Source organism: Labrus bergylta, chromosome 1, assembly GCF_963930695.1.
Source record: "Labrus bergylta chromosome 1, fLabBer1.1, whole genome shotgun sequence".
Lineage (NCBI taxonomy): Eukaryota > Metazoa > Chordata > Actinopteri > Labriformes > Labridae > Labrus > Labrus bergylta.
Window position 1 is genome coordinate 29,656,650 of NC_089195.1, and position 21,006 is coordinate 29,677,655.

The following is a 21,006-nucleotide window of genomic DNA, read 5'->3' on the forward strand; positions in this document are numbered from 1 at the left end:
AAAACTTTTCATTCACTCTGCACCAGAAGACGTTTAATAGAAACACAGAGTCTGCAGGCACACATGGATCAATTAACTGTTTATTATGATCAACACTGGCATGATTGCAAGATAAAGGCCTACTTATTATGTGACAAAATGTCTGTGTAAATTGCTTTCTGTTTCAACACAAAGCGCTGAATCCTTCTGCAGCCACAGGGTGAGGAACGAGGGCTGCAACAAATGATCGCTCTCGTTATCGATTACTCTGGCCTTTATTGTCTCCGTTCATTGAATGTTTAAAGGTGTTGCAGACAAATCACAGCGACCTCAAGCCAAAATTAAAATGCACAAATGACTTTTTTCTTGTTTGATCTGTGGTGCAAAATACACTGATATTTATTTTAATGTCATAGGAAGCAAATGGTGTTTCCACAGATGTTAAAGCCTGAAAGGTTTCGGACATTTTCAGAGTGAGCGCAAACAGACACATTTTTCACCCCAACTTTACCAGGATTTTTTCCAGCCACCCGCCTTCATGTAAGTAAAATTTCAGCGTGAAGTCAAGATAAGCTGATGTGTGATTGTTGCAATCGATGTGCAAGTTTAAACGTAGCTTCACACTTTTCTTGGCTTGCCAGTACGATCTTTTCCACTTGTTTGTAGCATTGATGTAAAAGCAAAAACTGTCATGGTGTTTGACTCTGCCGCTTCGGCTGCCACCTTTTTGCCTGATTTATTGCCTCCTGAGTATTATTGTACTGTGTGGTTATGCATTGTGTGATTGTTCCACCTTTTGTAGCGTCCATGCCTCCGACAGCAAACATGGCTCCTACGGTGGCCTTGCGGGGACGAGTGCGGGGGCTCTGGAGCAGGGGCCGCCGCTGGGGCAAGAGGTGATACTTCATCCCCTCCATCAGCAGCCGCTGGCACTCGATACTGTCCCGCAGCAGAGGGTTTGACTCCAGGTCTGCCAGAAACTACACAAACACACACAACCACATCAACAAGAAGTAGAAACAAATGCAGGGTGTGTGTGTGTGTGTGTGTGTGTGTGTGTGTTTGATCTTATCACTGATTGAGGAGATCTGAGAGACAGAACAAAGCTGTTCTCTCATTGATTGAGAGATTAGATCAGCTCAGACCAGCAGTCATTAGTTTGTACACACACTCATACACAAGAGCAGACACACACTGATCATCAGACACACGAGAGGACTAATCTGTCCTCAGCATGTCATCAACTTAGCCTGTATCCTCTAACCTCATCTATCATCACACACACACAGACACACACACACAGACACACACACACACACACAGAAACAGCCCGGAGCTGCAAAGCACTTCACTCCACCAGTCTGTTCCTTAAAATACATTCACAGGAAATCACTGCCTGTGAGAGCAGCAGGCTGGTAAGAAGCAAGTTTTCCCTGAAGGCAAGACCGACATGATTTACATTTAGATAGGTGTGTGTTTGTGTGTTTGTGTGTGTGTGTGTGTGTGTTAATAAATGGTTGCAGAGGGAAACAGTTTTTCTTTTTATAAAAGTAATTTAAAGTTTCCAGACTATGTGTATCCTCGCATGTCTAAGTTGGCTGAAGCTAAGTCAGAGGGGACGCTCAGATGTGGCTGTGAAGATTCAATCACGGAGACGGAGTATAATAGATATTTGATCAAAGACTAGAAAGAGAGTATTCAGGAAGACAACAGGGGAAATTATTTTACACCCTCCTTTTGCTCCATAATGCCACCATGCAAAAAGAAAGATTCGGCCTAAATAATTCCATTTGGTCACTGAATATAAAATCAATTTTCTCAGCCAGACGTGGCGAGCGTAAAGCGAGCGTGCTAAATGGATAAGCAGCTTACACACCAGGGTGAACACACACACTCCCATTGCATTCAAGCATAGAGGGACACATTACAGTGAACCCTGTTTGGGCATTTATTTGTGTGTGTGTGTGTGTGTGTGTGTGTGATAAAGAAGGACAGAGACAGAATATTAGCTTAGTCCTCTCCTGTGCTATTTAAGCATCACGCTGTGAAGGACTGAACATGGAGGGCGAGATAAGACTGCATCCTGCAGGCGTCCCACCTTCTCCTCTCTGTCCTCTCTTTACCTCACAGCGAGCCGGAAGAAAGGAGTGCTCCCCTCGCTGTTTGAACCAACAGACACACTTACCACACACACACACAACACACATCTTTTATTTCCCTCACCAGTCAGAACTTCAAACCATCAGCTTCTATCTTGACTTTTTATACGCCCCAAATCGGGCACCTTAAAATAGAGCCAAACATATGCGCCCATTCATTGATGAGTCACCCGACTCAAAATTCAAATTTGTTTAGACAACATTATAAAATCATTTAGTTCTAATTTAGTTTATTTTCTAAATAAACTAATACCAAGACAATCCTCCTTATGAACTTGAAAAGGAACTCACAAAGAATCTTTGGTGAGGATTTGGTGAAAGTGTTTTTTTTTATCATTGTCTGATGTTTTATAAAACCAAGGGAATATCTGAGAAAATATGCAACAGATTACTTTATGATCATTGTTGATGATGACACCCACACAAACGTTTACTGCTTGATTAACAGCCAACAGATGCTCACCGAGAAGATTAAACCAAGTCTGAGTGTGTGTGTGGTGTGTGTGTGTGTGTGTGTGTGTGTGTGTGTGGTGTGTGTGTGTGTTTAATGGGGAGAAAGGATTAAAGGTATTAATTTGGTGCACTGACATCCCTCTTGATGAGAAATCTCACAGCGGCCTACATAGAGAGCTGGCTAATTGGTTGATGAATATTGATTGGCTGTGTGTGTGTGTGTGAGGTATGGCATGTCACAGCTCATGAGGTTGTTGAGTGGTTAATTCATTAGCCTTTGTCATATGATGGTGGTGTTTTGTATAACACTGCTGAATAAACCTCAGCTCTGTGTGTGTCCTGCTGTCCCTCTCTCCGCTCCCGTTCCTCTGCTTCACCTCTCTGCCATCCATCTTTTCCCCTGATTACATGTTACAGCTACTTGTGATTTCAGCTGACCAGGGCAGAGTCATTTATCTGTGTACTGCACGTGTGCACAACCTGGGAGACGTGTAGACGCAGGCGGAGAAGATGGAAAGAGGAAGCAGGAAGGAAGGAAGTGGATCTTTATCTCTGCAGTCTCTATATAAATGGTGGGGGAGAAGACTGATGAGGGAGATGGAGGGAACAGATAATTTAGCTGCAGTTAAAAGAGATTTCACACTTAATTAAGGTTTAAAAAGTTTGTGTATCTGTGTGTGTGTGTGTGTGTGTGTGTGTGTGTGTGTGTGTGCATCCAGCGCCTTAGGCAGTAACTGAGCTTCTGCCTGGCATATAAACCTCTCAGCATCGCATTACCAGTGAAGACACTCTGCCACACAAGCCCAGAAGAAGAGAGAGGAGGAGGGGGAAAAGCAAAGGAGAGACGCACACAGCATCTAAAACACTCAAGCATAAATATAAACACACACACAGACCTGACAAAGGGATGATTGTGATCTACTGTTTAATCCCTCTAATTGCCTCAGGGGCTAGGTAGTGGAAAAAGACCAGCAGATCATCAGGGGGGAAACTGACACAAACTGTGACCTTGTGGGTAGCTGTGCAAGACAGCAATGCATGAACAAAAAAAGACAAAGCTACATCTCAAAAAAAGGACAAAAACCTCATTAACACAGGAGATACTAATGTGCACTTGTTATTGTATGTACAGGGTGGAGACAGAAGATAAGGACAAACATAGACAGGCTTGTAAGCTTTTTGTTTCACAGGTGTGATGAACGTTATTATAGGGTATAAGCAGTGATGAAAACTAACCCAGATTAATAGCTGCTTTGGCATAACATTTTTTAAAACTCAGGCTCCAATTTACAAAAGGATTGAAGGGTTGAAATTCTGAAAACACCTGCGAGGGGTGAAATGCATCCATTACTGCCAAGCAAGAAGTGTGCTGAGCTTTGGTCAAAATATAACATGAATCAAGCACCAGAGGAGGTTTGTGACCCTGTATAAACCACCTCTCTCAGAACGCTCTGTTTTGGTGTGTGTGTCTCTTTAAATGCAATGAGCCACGCCCCTGAGTTTTCCCAGTAGACATCACTCCTTCGCTAGCCAGAATAAAAATGGCGGACCTGGGCAAAAGTTTTGGTCTAGGCTGGGGGTGGAGTCCATGGGTGGAGATACCAGGGGAGGGGAGGGGATTTTTTTAAAAACCAGAATCCCACTGTGATGTCACAAGGAGAGCAAATTCAAAACGGAGCATTTTTCTCTGTGTTTTAAGACTTATGCAGACTACAAACAAAGGACTGGATGGGTTTATTTCAGATTTTGTGGGTCAGTAGACACTCAGGGTACACAAATATATGTTCAAAAACACTGTACAAGTGGATTTTTCATAATTTGTCCCCTTTAAAACAGTCAGGTGTATTAGTCACTGGCAATCTTTGCTGTTGAATAAATAAATAAAAAAGGCTGTTTCTGTTTCCTCAGCGTGCTCGGCTAACACCGACAGTGGTAGAGGTTCCAGGCATTACAATTAACTATACAAATAGTCAGTCTGGTCAGTGATGGTCTTGTTTGATTTTTCTTCTTTGTGGGTCACTTTAAGGCATCACAAATCATTTGAGTCTGTTTCAGAACGACATTAAAAACTCCTCACAGGAGCTTTAAATGAGGCAATATCAATACCATCGGCCCAGAAATGGCCCTGTCATGAAAATGAGCAAAATTCAAATAAAGTCCTATTCAAAAATAACAATGCTTATAGACAGTTAGAACAAATAATATTTGCACCCTCAGAGAGTTTATGGTAACTGAAGCATTGTGTGCTAATGGCAGCAGTGATAGGAGACTGGAAAATGCATAATCATGCCAGGAGTGCTTGTGAGAGGAACAAGAGAATAACACTTTTTGATTTATCTGCAATTTTCCTGCCAACTGTGTTCTTAGATAAAGTCACCATTGATACTTCCAAATGGATAATCACACTCAGACACATAACTAGGGCAACGCTGCTGCAAAACGTTACTGAGGGGGCTTACATTGTTTTATAAATATGGGGTATTTTTATGAATCCCATATTGAAAGGGAGGAGATGGTAGTTGCAAGTACTGCACAATTAAGGGTGTGATAATAACAGTTAAGAAGACAATATAAGTCTGGATTAAGGTTTTTTAAGAGACAAATGTCAGTTGTGTTTCTGGACATTCTCCTTTCGCTCTGTTTTTAGTCTCTTTGAAATGCCCAATTAAAATGAGGAAGAAATTCTGCTCCTTAGCTGCTAAAAGCTCCACTATGTCAAACTGTAAGCCTCAAACTGAGTCCGTCTTCTGTCAAGAAGGAATCACAGATTGAGGAGCTAAACTGATTTTCTGCTAATGTGGTGATTATTCTCTGTATTAAAATCCTAAGAGGCGACCTCCTGACACTGTTTCCCACTCTCAGCTCTCACCTGCGGCTGCAGCAGAGGCAGTCGGATGTGAGCCATCAGCATCGGTAGGTGACGTTGACGCGTGGCAGCGTCATGTCCGACCCACGTTAGCAAGGATGTTACCACGGTTTCCTCGTCGGGCACGTTCACGTCTTCAGACATGAGCAGCCTCTTCATCTCCTCCATCGGGAGCAGCAGGAACTCCTGGCCTCCCACAACATCTAGAAAGTGTTCCTGTTGAACAGAGAGGTGAAAGCAAAATAAGAACTGAGAAGGAAAGGGGCGGAGAAGACTCAAAAAGATTAATGGGTGGATGAATAATGAAGTGCAGAAAAAAAAGGGAAAGAAGGGAGGGAAACCAATTGGAAGATAGGAGCTGAGGGAGGAAAGGGATCAAGGGTTGGGAGGAGAGAGAATAAAAGGGAAGGAAATGAAGGCTTGAGAAAGGTCAGGGGAAGATGGATGAAAAGCTGCAGACAAAAAAGGGTGTAGATGTGAAAACGCTGAAATAATTCAGTAGAGGATGAGCAGGATTCTTGAGAAGAATTGTGCTGCATTACTTGTATTCTTAATTAATCTTTTCATGTTTGGTCTATAAGGTGTCCCACAATGATTACATGTCAATCATAACTCCTTAAAGCACAATGTGACATCTTGAAATAGCTTTTCATGTCGCACAGCTCATTAAAAAACAAAGACATTGACTTCTATGACAAAGAAAATCATCAAAATTAAAACCATTGGAGCCACAGAGCTATTCATTTAATCATTTCACATTTAATTATGTGTAAATGGAAAGAAGAAGTAGACGTTAAAAAAGAGGCTATGATACAACACATGCAGTACATGTTCTCAGTGTTAAGACACACAGACTGCATATAAAGAGCGAGGCTGGTGGCGCGAAACGTCATGAGGCGAGAGGTCTCCAGGCTGCAGCCACACCCGTCTCTGAGGAACCGAGAAACTTTCTCTTTCACTGCTCTGCTCGACCCCTCTGCTTGTAATAGTATCTGTCAGCAGTCTGCTTGTGAAGTTTTCAGCGTGTCTTGGAGAAAGTGTTTCTTTGGTTGCGAAGGAAAGTCAAAGCTTTTTTTCTCTCCCAGAGGACGAGAGTACAAGAGAACAATGTCTCGTCTCAACTTGTATGGACAGAAAGTCAACAAGCTATTTGGGCTTTGTCGAAACATAGTATATACTTATACAAGTGTTCTGTTTTTTTTTAGAGTGATGAAGTTGGTGGGAGCGTCCACATGGAAACGGAAGGGCTGAAAAGAGCACTATAGCATCTCAGGAAAGTCACTATAGAAAATTACTATTATTGTTTTATTAGCTTGACTTCTATATGAAACTATAAGTCAGTAAGTTTAATTCCTTTTTCCTTCTCAGGTTTGTCCAAAAATCTGTCGAGCCTGGCAAAGAACGAAGAGTGTCTGCTGGTGTCTAAGTGGTTGCCTTCCATCAAAAATCACATTTACTGGTCAGCGACTTCTTCAAAGACCGGGCCAGAGAAGGTGGCAAAGTGGACGTCTCTGATAAATCACATTCAGGATGTCCACACACACAAAGACCCCCTCTATCCCAAGTGTACTCACCCTGAGAGAGTCTCTGGAGACCCCAAGAAGTGGTTTCAACCAGGTTTGTATAAGTACATTTTCTTTCTATTCATTACTATCCAAGGAGATTTGTTACAGTAATGTATATAAAGAATCACTCTTGGATAAAAATGTGTGTGAGGGGAAAAAAAGGAATCAGCTGCAATGCATTTTAATGAGAATGCAGAGCGGGAACAAGCCAAGAGTGTAGAGGGCAAACCCGTCTACAAGATGCTGTTTGAAATATCCAGGAAGGGAAAAGTGACAGCACAGCCCGTCAAGACAGAGCTCACATTCAGTGAGAAAACTTGTTTTATTATAAAAAATAAAGAAAATACATAAATGCATTTCAATTCACACTTAAATTAACGTACGGTCTTTTATAAATAAAATAAATATCTACAATTTCAACATTTGTATTTTTCAGCGTATGTGAGTGACCTCATGACACTGCTCTTTGAAGAGGTATTTGATGACCCCGCCACCTACGTCGAAGAGCTGAAGAGAATCAACATCCCAGAGGAGCTGAGGGCTTAGAATGAGACACCCATAAAGGAGGAGGTCATCGCCGGGCGCACGTCCCGTTTCTACTGGAGGGGCGGCCAGAACCCATCATAGTGCCCCGCTGGATACTCGGAATCTGAAACTCCACACGGAGAGATGACGACCTTTACATGTCTCCTGAGGTTTCCCCGGCAACAGCTCACAAAACTTCTGTACGCGAGGAAACGATATGATCTGGAAAATAAAAAGATGTTATACTGTTATAAATATCTTGTGTTATTTCTTGTAAATAAAAAGCGTTTATTGTCTTACTTCAGTGTTATTTTCGTTTTCAAACTGGGGATCATGATCAAGATATATGGGAAATGTTTTAATTCCAAATAATAATACAACTCTGGTAACATGATGGCAAAACTTCCTCTTCCTCTATTCTCCTGCTCAGAGGTCCATTGTTTCTGCAGGGTGTGTTATTCTTAAGTTTCTATTATTATTATATGCACTGATTCAGTTGGGTTTCAGGTCAGGATGCTCATTCAAGTTGGGGTGGATTGGCACCTGGTTCATTCGTCTCAACACTTAAAACTAAAAATATGTTTGTGTCAATATAACAGGTGTAAATGAGAGAATAGTGCAGTGGGTATACAGGTTAATAAGAAATAATAGGTAGTGATTCGGATGAAGTCGTAAGAAAATGAGCTCCATTATAATCCTAATAAAACAGTTAAGCTCCAGCAGAACTTTGCTGTCAAAATGAGGCCTTCCCAGAATATATGTCTATATTCCAAGATATCTATTTCCAAGCCAAAAAAGAACTTTGAGTCATATTTTACTTCAACATATACAGTAAATGTAACACTAGGTGAAGGAAGATCATTTAAGAGGAGCAGAGAAAAATCTTTCTAGCTATCGTACCTTCGGTGTTTCCTGACAGCAGAGGTTTTCAGCCTCACTCTGTGTTTTTTTTTAAAACATTTTCCAGAGGTACGCCTATTACCAGGGGGAAGAAAAAAAATGAACCACATTCATGTCACCTTGTAACTGAATTCACTTAGGTAATAGCTGCTACTTACCAAACTGAGACGTCTTCTACATTGCTGCGGCTGATGTTCTCCAAAATGTCCCGGTCAGATTCAGGGTCCAATGCGTACGGTTGTATTTCACAGTTACACATTTTTAAAAGCGAAAAGCTGGAGTCCGTTATGACGACAACACAGGAAGACGCTGACGTAGCGGGCCTGACCACCTTCCCCCGTCAGAAGGCTCACAGTGAGCTGGCCATTCAGAAGAAAGTGGCCATGTGGGGAGGGGGGCCTTAGAGAGAGAACAGCTGAAATGAACCTTTCCAGGAACATCTGAAATTGGGGATTTTATGGACGCCAGAGAAGATAAATAAGAAGTTTTTTTTTAGCTTTAAAAGATTCAAAGCTTCTCTGTACGTGTTACAGGCTGACAACATGAACGGTGAAAATGAGTACAATACGAGATCTTTAATGTGTGGTTCTTTCCGTAGTGGATGTTTTTTGGCTTCACTTCACAACGGATGGAAACAGAATCGACGCCCATATTTATATACGATCAAGGGTTAGACAACATTATGTTCTGTAATTGTTCATAGCTGTGTTAACTGTGAGGGTACTGAAGGCAATTATCTCTTCAGAGATATTTATCATCATTATACTCTGACTGTAAAGTTTAGCTATTAAAGACATGTTTTCTTTTTTCATGTAATTGATTTTTTTAAATAATTTTGACATGTGGGAAAAAGAAAATGGGACTGACTGTGTCACATAATGTGAACATTTAAAATTATGAACAAAAACACAATCCATCCATTCACTCCGTAGTGTAGTTCCAGCATATGCACAGTTATAATATTTTTGAGCTGTGTTTAGTGTGTGAATGAGTGTGTGTGAGAGAGAATTACAGAGACAAGCAGACAGTCACACCCTGAGAAAGCAACCTCAACGACCTAATTACCCCAGATTAAAGTTGAACAATAATCCACTTAAGAGAGAAACACAGAAATGAAGGGAAGAAAGAAGCTAGCTGACATTGACTGTGACTGACACAGAGAGGAAGGCAGGGTGGAAATAAAGAGACGCTTGAAGCAGACGGGGTAGAACACAAAAAAAGGGAAAATAATAAATTAAAAAAAAGGTCGATGGAGAAGCTTTTTCACAGTCACCATAGCAACCCCTGAAAAAAAGCCATTGTGTTGATAATGGTGTGTGGTGCATTGAGAACGGGGGACCAATTTGTTACCAAGAATAACATCAAGGCTGAAAAATGACCAAAGTCTGACCAGAGGAAAGTGCACAGAGGTAGAGAAGGGGAGGTGAAAGAAGCCTGTTTAATCTTGTAACATTATATGTTAAGAATTGAACTCCACCTTTGGTCGACCTGGACTTACATCTTTCATAATAATCACCCTATTTAACCCAGCAGTTTTTGTTTCATTCATTCTCTCTACAGTCACTGGAGTTGTACCCACCATGGTGTAGGCGTGGGCGGCTATCTGCAGGTCGTGGCAGCCCTGGGCGTCGGCGTAGGAGCGGATACCCAGACAGTTAGACGGGTGGAGCTGCTTCATCAGGAACGAGCAGCAGGCCTGAACCACCGACGTCAACTGGAGCAGACAGGACGCCGACAGCAGAGACTCGATGGTGTCCTCCCTCAACTCCAGACGGCCTGGATAAGAAGCCAGGCGGTCAGGTGGCATTCAAAAAAGACAGAAGCTTCAACGTATCAACCAACTCAAACCATCATAAGAGATATTCATTATTTATAGCGGTGAGACTAAATGAATAGAATTAGTGAGTACATGCAGGCTGCTGAAGTTGGTCAGCCGGAAAAGATTTGAATGCCAAACCAAAACCTTCTAAAAGTTAAATACACCTTCCCGTCCCCACTGGTTTACATTTACTGATGGAGACGTTACAAACATTAACAACAGCTGGAGTATTTTTCCCTTTTTGGTGTGTGGCCTCAAACCAATTTGTCCTTAGTGATATTTACATATTTGTAAAAACGGATTTAACATTTAAAGTTTCAATAAAAAGTAGGTCATTTCCTGTTATTTTTGTAGAGAGAGCTGGTTTATACAGGGTCACAAACCTCCTCTGGTGCTTGATTCATGTTATATTTTGACCAAAGCACAGACGTTTCATTTAGACCACAGGGGGACTGTTTGAAAAGTGGAAAAGGGGGATAATATATCCTCTTTAAAGGTTAAAAGTAAGCGCTTTTCAATTACCGAAGTCTTTGTATGAGGCTTTGCTTCTTAACAATATGGAAAATACAGAGAATCAACAGCTTATTTAAAAGTAATTCAGGATTATTCTTCTCAGCGCTCTGACTGCTTTGATGTACCTTTACATTTAAGAACATTTACCTGCACTGATTTCCCATCTTACATCGTAGCAGGTCTGATAGTGACCGATACATCATGATGTGTAATTCGCTCTAGAGAAAGAGAGAAGCCACATCCTTTTTAAATCATGTTTTTTTTCCCAGTGTGTCTGTGTACCTGTGTATGCATACTGCACCAGGACCCACAATGCATCAGGGTCCACTCCTTCCATCTTCACCTCGTCCTGCTTGGCCTCCCTGACATCACTGGTAAACATGGCTGCAAAGTAGTCAGACACGGATGAGAGGACCAATCTGTGAAGGAGAGCGAGAGAGTCAGGGATTAGTCAGAGAGGATGGACGCCCGCTGTAATGGAGGGGCGGGACACTTTGACCTTGCTGACAGGACAGGAGTCTGGAGAACTGTGAGGGAAAAGATGCAGAAGAGAGAGGGAAAGAGCAGCGTGAAAATGATGACACACAACCAGACAATACACGATGTTATCATCCCGTAAATGAGTCATAGAGGTGATACTCATCAGACACACTTTAAAGGCATCAGCAAGCTTCAAAATCAAGACCATTTTCCACCACATCTCTCTGACGTGGGAGCTGAGGGGGGGCAGTTACCATTAAACACAACACTGACGCTCACTTCACACAGCTGTGCAGGGTTGTGAAAGTAATAAGTGTCCCTCTCTTTCAAGCTTATTTCTGATTAATTACCAAGGATGTCACAAGACCAGAATTTTAAACTCAGATGTTACTTGCAAAAATCCAATTATATTGATACTCGTTTTAATACCAATACAAATAGAATCCTACGCATCTACTGAGTAATCTCTTCTTTCAAATGACTGTACACTGTCTGAAATGCACGATGAAACGTTGATGATGTTGGTGCAATATAGACAGCGCTCTCTCTCTCTTTCACTCGCAGCAACTTTTGGTTAAAAGTTATGACTCAAGATAGATATTTTAAGCTCTGGTACTTTTGACACAATCAATCATGTAAATTAGGAGATCGTGTTGTTTTAAAACACATTGTAGTGACCAATTTTAACAAGCCCAATATTGTTTAAAAAAGTCACTTGAGGGATGCAGGTGGAAGCTTTCGGACGCGTGCTTACCTTGAAGACATCAACACAGTCCATTGTTGTTGTGATTTGGATATTTCAATCCATTTATTTTTAAACACTTCTTATCAAATAAAGGAAAATATGATGAACCACTACGTCTGTCAATAAAACAAACAAATCCGCTTTGGATGCGTTTAACTCCGACAGGCTGACACGGTAAAAAAACTGTTTGCCTCCATTCAATCACCTGTCCCACCTCACCTGGAGCCTTGCTTTAAACGCAGCATCCGCCCAGGCTACACATAGTGCCCAGTGGAGGGCCAACACACACAACCATAAAGAAAATACCATGACACAAAACAAACACATCATTTGGCTCCAACACACGTCTTATTGAAAAGTATTGAACCATCAAACATTTTTAAAACTTTACTCTTTACTAAACTATTTGAGTCACTTTTCAAGTAAACAGTTTGAAATCCTTCCAGGAGAAACTTTGTTTTAATGTTTGCAAAAAAAAAAGCTTTTTATGCCTTTATTTAAAAAAAAGTGAATAGAGTAAGAAATCAGGGAGAGAGAGAGAGAGAGAGAGAGAGAGAGAGAGGGGAGTGACAAGCGGGAAAGGAGCCACAGCACCGACTTGAACCAGGACAGCCCACCTGGAGGACTCAAGCCTCCGTACATGGGGCAGGCTCACAAACTTCCAGACCACCAGGAGAAACTTTTGATTTTTCTCCTCCTTTTTTTCCTTAAATCAAGGCAGGATCACATATCTCCTCTCTTTCACTTTTCCCGTTACATGTGACAGATACTTGGCCTCCTGATGTTGTTGGACAGCTCCAGTTATATGAATCAGTCGTCTTCCAGGAAGAACCTACAACTTACATCCTGTGCCAACATATATTAAAGTGGTTGCATACATTTAAAATGAAAGCTAAGAAGAAGCGTACAGTATAGTGACAGGAATTATAGCATCTGAAGCAGGTGTGGAAGCAGAAGCTGAATCAATACGCTGTGTGTTCATACAGAAAGTCTGTCTATGTCTGCCCTCAAAGACAAAAGGGGGTTGGGGAGGAGGGGGGGGGGGGGGGGGGGGGGCGGGGCACTTGCAGCACCGTATGTGTGAGTTTTGTGAGCTTGTTTAGCAGAGGTGTTAAAAAAAAAAATTAAAAGAAAGCAACCGCAGGAGGTGACAGTCAGAGACCTGTTAATGGTCATGTCACGAACATCCGTGGCTTCTTTAGAACATAGTTTCAAAATGTATTTTGAGAAAACACACTTCCCCATTTTCAACTTGTTCATAATGAAATTCACAAAGGTGTCAAAACCTTTAGAGGGTCAGAGTCAGATATGAATAAAAAGACATGTGCATGTCTTTCAACATTACTACCTTTGATCTCTCTCAGCATTGTGAGAGGCTGAGAAGGTGTGCTGAAAAAGAAAGTAAATGGATTTGTCATTATTTCTGTAAGTAGAAGGGGGACAGCGTGTAGATATGTGCTCCACACTGGATTCAAAAATGACCCTTTAGTGCTTGTTATATTAAATATTGAATCACCATGTTCCCCTTACAGAATGAAATACTTTCCAAATAGTGCTCTCATCATCTCTGTGTGTATTCCTCTCTCTGAAGAGATGTTATTAGAGGCAGAAAAAAAACAAACAAAAGCTGAGCACGGGCCCGAGGCATCTCCAGATGTTTGTGCGCAGTGAGCATATTGAGGATAAAGAGAAAGGATGTCCTCGGAGGGGAAAGCTTCTTATTCAAACTGTGTTGGACGATCTTTTTCCCCCTCAATGGCAGTTAGGATGAGGGTTTTTAATATCTGATGTGCTTTGTAATAACATGTGTAATGAGGGAGTTTGACCCTGAAGTTGTTTCATCATTTAGGGTGGTTTATCTTCACAAGCAGTTTGACATTAAAAGGTCTCGCTAGAGTAGGAGTAACTGAGCGAATATTCTGCGCAATGTACATCAGATGCATTAAAGGCGAGCAGCTTTGCTTACAGTTACACAGTTTATAAGTGTATTTACACTCTGGGCTAATGAAGCGCTCAACGAAAAAGTCTTACAAAATGAAAAAATAAGACCGGGGTGCCGGTGGTCGAGTGGCTAAGGAGCTCGACACATGTACAGAAGATGTAGTCCTCAAACCGGACGGCCCGGGGTTCAAATCTGACCTGTGGCCCCCTCCCTGCATGTCCCCACTCTCTCTGTCCCTGATTCCAGACTCTATCCATTGTCCTATCTCTACAATAAAAGCATAAAAAGCCCCAAAAACACATCTTTAAAAATAGATAGAAAACAAGGCCTTTCTTCACTCAGGTCAGTATACTAAACTGTTATTCTGCTCATACAATCGAAAGCCCCCCCCACCTCCCCCCTAAAAGTAAAAGAAAACTCCCCATTGTCTTCATTTCTTCTGATCCTTAGTTAACCATGCTTTGTTATTTCACATAACAAATATTTTTTTTAAAACACAGAATTCCCAGAAGAGTCTAGAAAACAATAAAATAACAGCAGCCAGATGAAGTCCTGGCACGCAGAATAAAAGACATGCCAATGCGTGCAGTGAGAGAGAGGAGATTATTTAATTTGCATGTGTCAGTCTCCGCAGCTGAGCTCAGGGACGAGAGGGAAAGTTACACGGACAAGAGAAGGAGAGAGCAGAAGGAGAGAGGGATAGGCTTTAAGTTAGGTCAGTGTAGAATTTAGTGAGCCTGACGAAGAAGAGATATGGCTTAAAGGAGGCTAGACCAAGGACGGAGAGGAATTAGCTTAAGGTCACTTGTAAATATTTTTCAATTCCCCTTTCATAGAACTGAGAAGTTTCACACACTCACAAACAGTTTTTAGCTTCAAGTTTCATTCAGCTGCAGCTCTGACGATAACAAACAGAGCGGCATGGAGACACTAAACAATGATGTAAAAATATAATTCAAAGCCGTAAGAAGATATTTATAATTTATCAACTTGAAAACACAACTCAAAGGCTCCGGTGTTTTTTTTAGTCTCTATTGAAGGGTGACCTTAACAGACTATAGCCTAATGTGAAATCATACAGGACACATGAATTGCTCCACAGCTCCGGGAGCTCCATGATCAAAAGATGTGATTGGTCAGCGGGCGGAGATTTTCTCAGGTCGATCGCTTATCTCAAACGTAACCTTCTCCAGGAGCAGGTTAGGTGTGCAGCATAAGTTACCGTGGCGATATACCCAGGTAAGAAGTGAACGACCTTTGTAGGATTTAACCCTGAAGTTACCTCGCTAACCACAAATCCTGCTTCGTAGTAAAGGCTCAAATCAGATGTCTGTTAACCAGTTTCATGAAGAGATTTAAACATTTGTTTACATTTGCAATTTTCTGCAGATATTATTTTCCCACCAGTGTGTGTGTTCCTAAAGTGTATGTGTTATGCTCATGTTTATAATCTCATTAGAGTGTGGCACCAGGACCTTGACAGATAGCCTGAAGCAGAGAAGAGTATTGCATGTGTGTGTTTGTGTGTGTTGTGTGTGTGTGTGTGTGTGTGTGTGTGTGTGTGTGTGTGTGTGTGTGTGTGTGTGTGTGTGTGTGTGTGTGTGTGTGTGTGTGTGTGGATGTCAAACTACACTATTTTCAGCAGGAACTTGTTCAGGCAGTATTCAGGTTGGGTATCTCTTTCTTATCTCACACACACACACACACACACACACACACACACATACAGCATTTTCACTCCTTAATTTTTCATGCAGGTCTGACTTGCAGCGAGGGCTATATACAGCAGGGGAGTTATTATAGCTTGCTATAGACAGAGACATGGCAGGCAGTGTGTCACACTGTAATGGAAAGAGCAGAGAGGAGACAAAGTGCCAGAGAGAACAGAGCAGGAAACAGACGAGTTGGACTCAGGAAAGGAGGGCGAGAACTGGAAATTGAACACTGTGTCTGTTTGTGTTTGAGTACGGATCTGCTGCTTGGTGCAGAGTCGTGGAAAAATAATAAAGAGAGGGGGAAAAACAGAAGGGTTGGTTGGAGAGACTTGCCTATCAGTTAGGAACTTACTCTACATGTACTCAAAAATGGTATGAGACGCTCATTAATGGTACGACTGGCAACATGTTGGTTTGTCCGTCAGATGGTCAACACTTTTTTTCCCCAAGTTTTCTTTTCTGATACAAGCAGGTAAAATGTTTTCCCAAATCCAGTGAAAAATCCCAAAAGATGCGCACATCCCATAGTGGGTGCTGAATCCAAAAACCAAACAGGTATAAAGAAGCAAAAATAAATCAGACTTGGCAGAGTGAGAGGAAACATATAGGCTCACTTGTTAATAAATCCTTTGACGGGAGCTTGTTGGTGTGAGGATCTGTTTTACTTCTTCTTCCCCAGATCCAGTTAAAAATGTCTTCTAAGTACACAGACATTCATGCGTCTCCTCCAATTAGCAATTAGCACTGATGTATAGGTTGAACATCTGTATCGGCCAATATCGGCCCTGATGACAGATATCGGCTCGTCTGCAAATAATAAAGCTCGCACTGATGTCAGTAGCCTTTGTGCATCTGTCGTGTCTAAAAAACTTTATTTATGTAGCGCTTTCTAAAACAAGGTTACAGAGTGCTTTACAAATGAAAACAAAAAAAGTCTCCTTTTGGACAAACTGATTAGTTTTCATGGTCAAATGTGAAAGAAAATGTTGTCAGCGTGGGAGTCTTACAAAGTCTCTGGGAGAAATCAGGGCCGTGCAGTTTGTATGAGGAGAATCAAACTTAGGATGTCTTGTCTAAAGTTTTATTTTGGACCAACTAGCAACAAAACTCATGACATTTGTGTCCACCTCAGCTTTATTTGTGTTCATTGCTAATTAGCCGATGTAAACATGCACATATCGATGGTAAGCATGGTGAACCTGCTTAATAAGAACATTTTTCCTGTGAGCGTTTTAGGTTTTAGGTCCAAGTACTGCTTTTAGGTCAAAGTGCCTCCAAATATAGCCTGATCGAAAAACCTGCCATATGCCTTTATTTCTTGTTGTACTAAAAACAGACAAGATAGTGTGCACAAAGTGGGCCCCAGATGCATGTCTATTGATCTACAATAACAGCAAAGAAAAGCTTCTGAACTAAAGGTATACTTTGTAAAATCAGTCTAGGCAGCACTTTAACAGAGGTAACTATACGGGGAACAAAAATGGCAAGATTTCAAAGATAATGTATTCGCCCCAGAGACAAAATGTAGCGCTCTACTTTAAAAAAAAATACATACAAAGATTGAGTTTTGCTCAAAATGCACTGCTTGCAACAATCTCCACACAGAATGTGCAGCTGTATACGCTTTAAGAGGCCTATTCAGCATGTGTGCTGCATTTGTCTGTGTGTGACAGAGAGAGAGGGCGCGCGAGAGGGTGTATGTTTTGTTCCAAGAAAAGTGCCTTTATCCTACACATACAGTGAATCAGTTGCAAACAAAACAACAACTTTCAAACGGAGATGTCTTGCTCCCCACCCCCTCGCTGGCACACATGCATAACTTCAGATGCCGACACACTCTTTCACATACGCCATTAGGATTCTCTTACAGCAGGGTCTTTTGTTTGTCACCATCTGTGCCTGGAGGACCAAATCAAGCGAGGCAGAAGAGGAAGGCAGCGAGAGAAAAAGGAGTCTTTCTGCTGGTGGAGGACCGCTCCTCCGTCTCATCCTGCTGCAGACGGACCCTTGCAGCTGAACCAGTGGCCACATGCCCAGAGAGCAATAGCAACAGGCCAGTGCAGCGGGGGCATGAGGTGGGTGAGGTGTGTACGTGTGTGTGTGTGTGTGTGTGTGTGTGTGTGTGTATTTGATGCATGATTCAGAGGCCTCGTGGACTATGTGTGCTACAGAGAGACTACAGAAATAAAAGGGATTTTTATGAGCATGCCGCTGGTTCTGCTGTGTGCATGATATATTATTTCCAAGCTGTATCCTGTGTGTGCAGTATGTGTCATCATGTTTGTGTGTGTGTGTGTGTGTGTGTGTGTGTGTGTGTTTCATCATTGCATACTTGAGCTACACTGTAAGGCTTCTGTATTTATGTGCAAAGTAGAAAGATCAATGTATGTGTTGATTTAAGAGCTGCCACTAATGACTATTTTCCTGATTAATTGTTGTGTGTGTGTGTGTGTGTGTGTGTGTGTGTGTGTGATGTATACAGAAGGATTGAGTTTGTTTGAGTGTGAGTATTTTTGTGTTAACATTTATCACGTGTACTTTCAGCAGGCAGAAAAGATTGTGAAATGTGAAACTCCTCACCCTGTTGTTCATTGCATCTCCCAAAATGCTACAACATATTTTGTAGTTGTTTGCAGTTGTCATGAATTGCCCTTATTACTCATGATAAACATTTTTTTCCAGACCAGTAAAGAATATCAAGTATTTAAGTAACACAAGCAGCTGAATCATAAAATTAAAATTAAGAGGCATGTTCTACAAATGTTTGAGCAATCAAAGGTTGAAAATTGACTGATTGCAGCTTTTAAAATGTAAGGGTTTCATGCTTTTCTCTGTTTTCTCTGTTTGTAGATTGAATATTTGTGGTTTTGGACGATTGGTCAGAAAAAGGTGCATTTGAAAGAGATCACTGTGGTTCTGAAATAATTAGAATTTTGCCAGTATATTCAACTCATTCAGTCTGATAAAATATAACAATCAAGCTAAACCATAATCGAGTAATTAATGGATATTGACAGCAACAATCAATGCAGCCCCTGCTGGCCTACTTCTACGTCACAACCATTCCTTGTTCACACTAGTGTCTGTTTGCTCCTACCTGTGTGCAGGTATCCGCCTCTCTCCGGCCACCAGAACGACGTCGCACAGCTGTCGAGACCTCAGGTAACCCTCCATCTTGGAGAAGGTGACATCGGCGTGGGACAGAGCGGTGAACGTAGAGTCCTCTGGACACGCACAGGGCTCCATGGACACGCACGAGGACAGGGTGGCGCTGCTGTTAGACGTCCTGAGCCCACACAGGCGGCCGATAAAAAGACACACACAAACAGACACAAAGAGAAGGGGACAGGAGCGTGAGTGCATGATTTAATACTGATTCTCTTTCTTTAGACAAAGAGGCAGATGTGCAGAGAGAGAGAGAAAACCCAGCTGCTCTGTGTCTCTCCTTCACTTTCAACAGGGTTACTGTACGTCGCCAGGAGCAGACAAAAGCCCTTTAATGCTCCAATTACTAGGAGTAAATGACCAGATAAATTTAGCCCACTTAAAAGAGAGGCTGCCAATTAAATAACTGTGGGAGCCGTGCCCATAGGATACGCTGTAATTTACTCTGCTCCCTAATGGCAACCAGTTTCCTTCCATCTATACCAACAGTGAGAAATGAAGCAGAGTTCGGGGCCAGGAAGGCTTCAACATTCGTTATTCACTGGTGGAGGAGTCGAAGCCTCAGGCTGATATGTCTTATTCCTCCAGTTTGGCTGATGAGCTGTGTGCGTGTGTGTCTGTGTCTGTGTGTCTGTGTGAGTGTGTGTATGTGCCTGCTTGTTCATCAAAAGACATGCACCAAAGTAAAGCTTCCCTGTGAATCATCAGCCATCATGGCTCCCAAACCAGCTTTTAATTTATGAGAGTCAGGAGCTGTACTTCCATTTTTAATTTAACAGCAGCAGCGGCAGGACCGGCCCTACAGCACAAAGAGATTAGAAATGAACTGATACTCCAAGGACGAATCGTTTCACTTCTACAGCTAAAGAGAAATCACACTCTTATGGGGATGTCGAAGTGTGTGTTCATGTGCGTGTGTGTGTGTGTGTTAAACTGTCTTTAATAGAGATTTTCCCCTGCATACCCCTCGCTGGAATAAACAAAGTGAAAGTAGACAGAAAATCTGCTAAGGCACTGAAAATGAATATAACACGATTTTAAAAACAAAGACTTAATGATCCTAAACACGATCAAGTCATAAATAATGATCTTGTGTTTCTGTAGCATGTCCTCTTTTCTGTCTTTGTGATACAGAGAAGGTCGCCTGGTTTAGGTCCTCTAGGGAGCTACAAGTAGGGCTGCGCAATTAATCACAACTCTATGGTTAACAGGAAGTAAGCATTCACAAGAAAGGTGTCAACAAGCAATGCTATCTCACTGAGCATGCATATAGTTAACCCATTAGATAGAGGCCTGGGTAAAATGACTACTCTTCTACACCTTTTGGCTGCAGGCAGATGAAGCTCAAGCTAACTATGTCTGCTAACCTCAGATTAAATGGTGCCAATTAAAAACAATACTTTTAGGATTTATTTTGGATGCAGGAGAATCGTGACACAAACTTACATTTGTATTGTGTAAACCATGAAGAACGTCTGACGTACACACAAATGTGAGTTAAAGCTAACATGCAGTCACTTACTTAATGCACATTCAATTTTATCTCATATCCTGCACGCCTATGAAGCAGCAAATGGAAGTCTCTACTCAGGCCCGACCGATTTGACATTTTTAGGTCCGATACCGATATCAGAGAGAGAGAGAAAAAAAACGATACCGATATATTGGCCGATATCTTTCTCAGACCTTACTTCGATCTGTAGAGATAAATATAGATACAGATATTAACATTTATTGCATTGATCACTCAAATGCAATTGTCAAAATGACAAGATGGTCACTCAACTGGAAAGTAACTGCGCATGTTTGTGCATCACCGCTTGATACGCTGGAGAGTGATGATGTTTGTTGTAATCCATATAGCGCCCTCTGCTGGTTAAAGAGAACTGCAAAGTTAATTTAATGAAACTCAAATGAAATATAAATCTAGTAATATCGGCACATATCTGCGATAAAAATCAGCCGATACCGATAGTGACTGGATCTGCTAATATCAGCCGATATTATCTGTAGGACGATAAATCGGTCGGACTTTAGTCTTTACCGCCACATTCTTTTTACATGTTTACTTGGATACCAAATCTTTTAATTTTGTCTCCATATTGGATTCCTCAAAGGTCACATTTGTGTTTAGATGTGTTCAGGAGATCTTGTGTGATATTTTCCCTTTCTGGTTAAAA

At 41.7% G+C, this 21,006-nt stretch overlaps 1 protein-coding gene across 2 annotated transcripts in view; it reads right to left on the bottom strand.

Moving 5' to 3' along the window:
- LOC109989958 (kelch-like family member 5) overlaps positions 1–21,006 on the bottom strand; it is a 63,361-nt gene that overhangs the window by 9,630 nt on the left and 32,725 nt on the right. Inside the window, exons 3-7 of one of the 2 annotated variants that reach the window (XM_020641872.3) lie at positions 18,759–18,935; positions 11,062–11,198; positions 10,027–10,223; positions 5,461–5,673; positions 773–959 (exon numbers count right to left, since the gene is read on the bottom strand). In XM_020641872.3, coding sequence (XP_020497528.2) covers positions 773–959; positions 5,461–5,673; positions 10,027–10,223; positions 11,062–11,198; positions 18,759–18,935 — 911 coding nt within the window. Of the gene's footprint in view, positions 1–772; positions 960–5,460; positions 5,674–10,026; positions 10,224–11,061; positions 11,199–18,758; positions 18,948–21,006 lie in introns of both variants that reach the window. The other variant, XM_029278885.2, reaches the window with a different exon arrangement.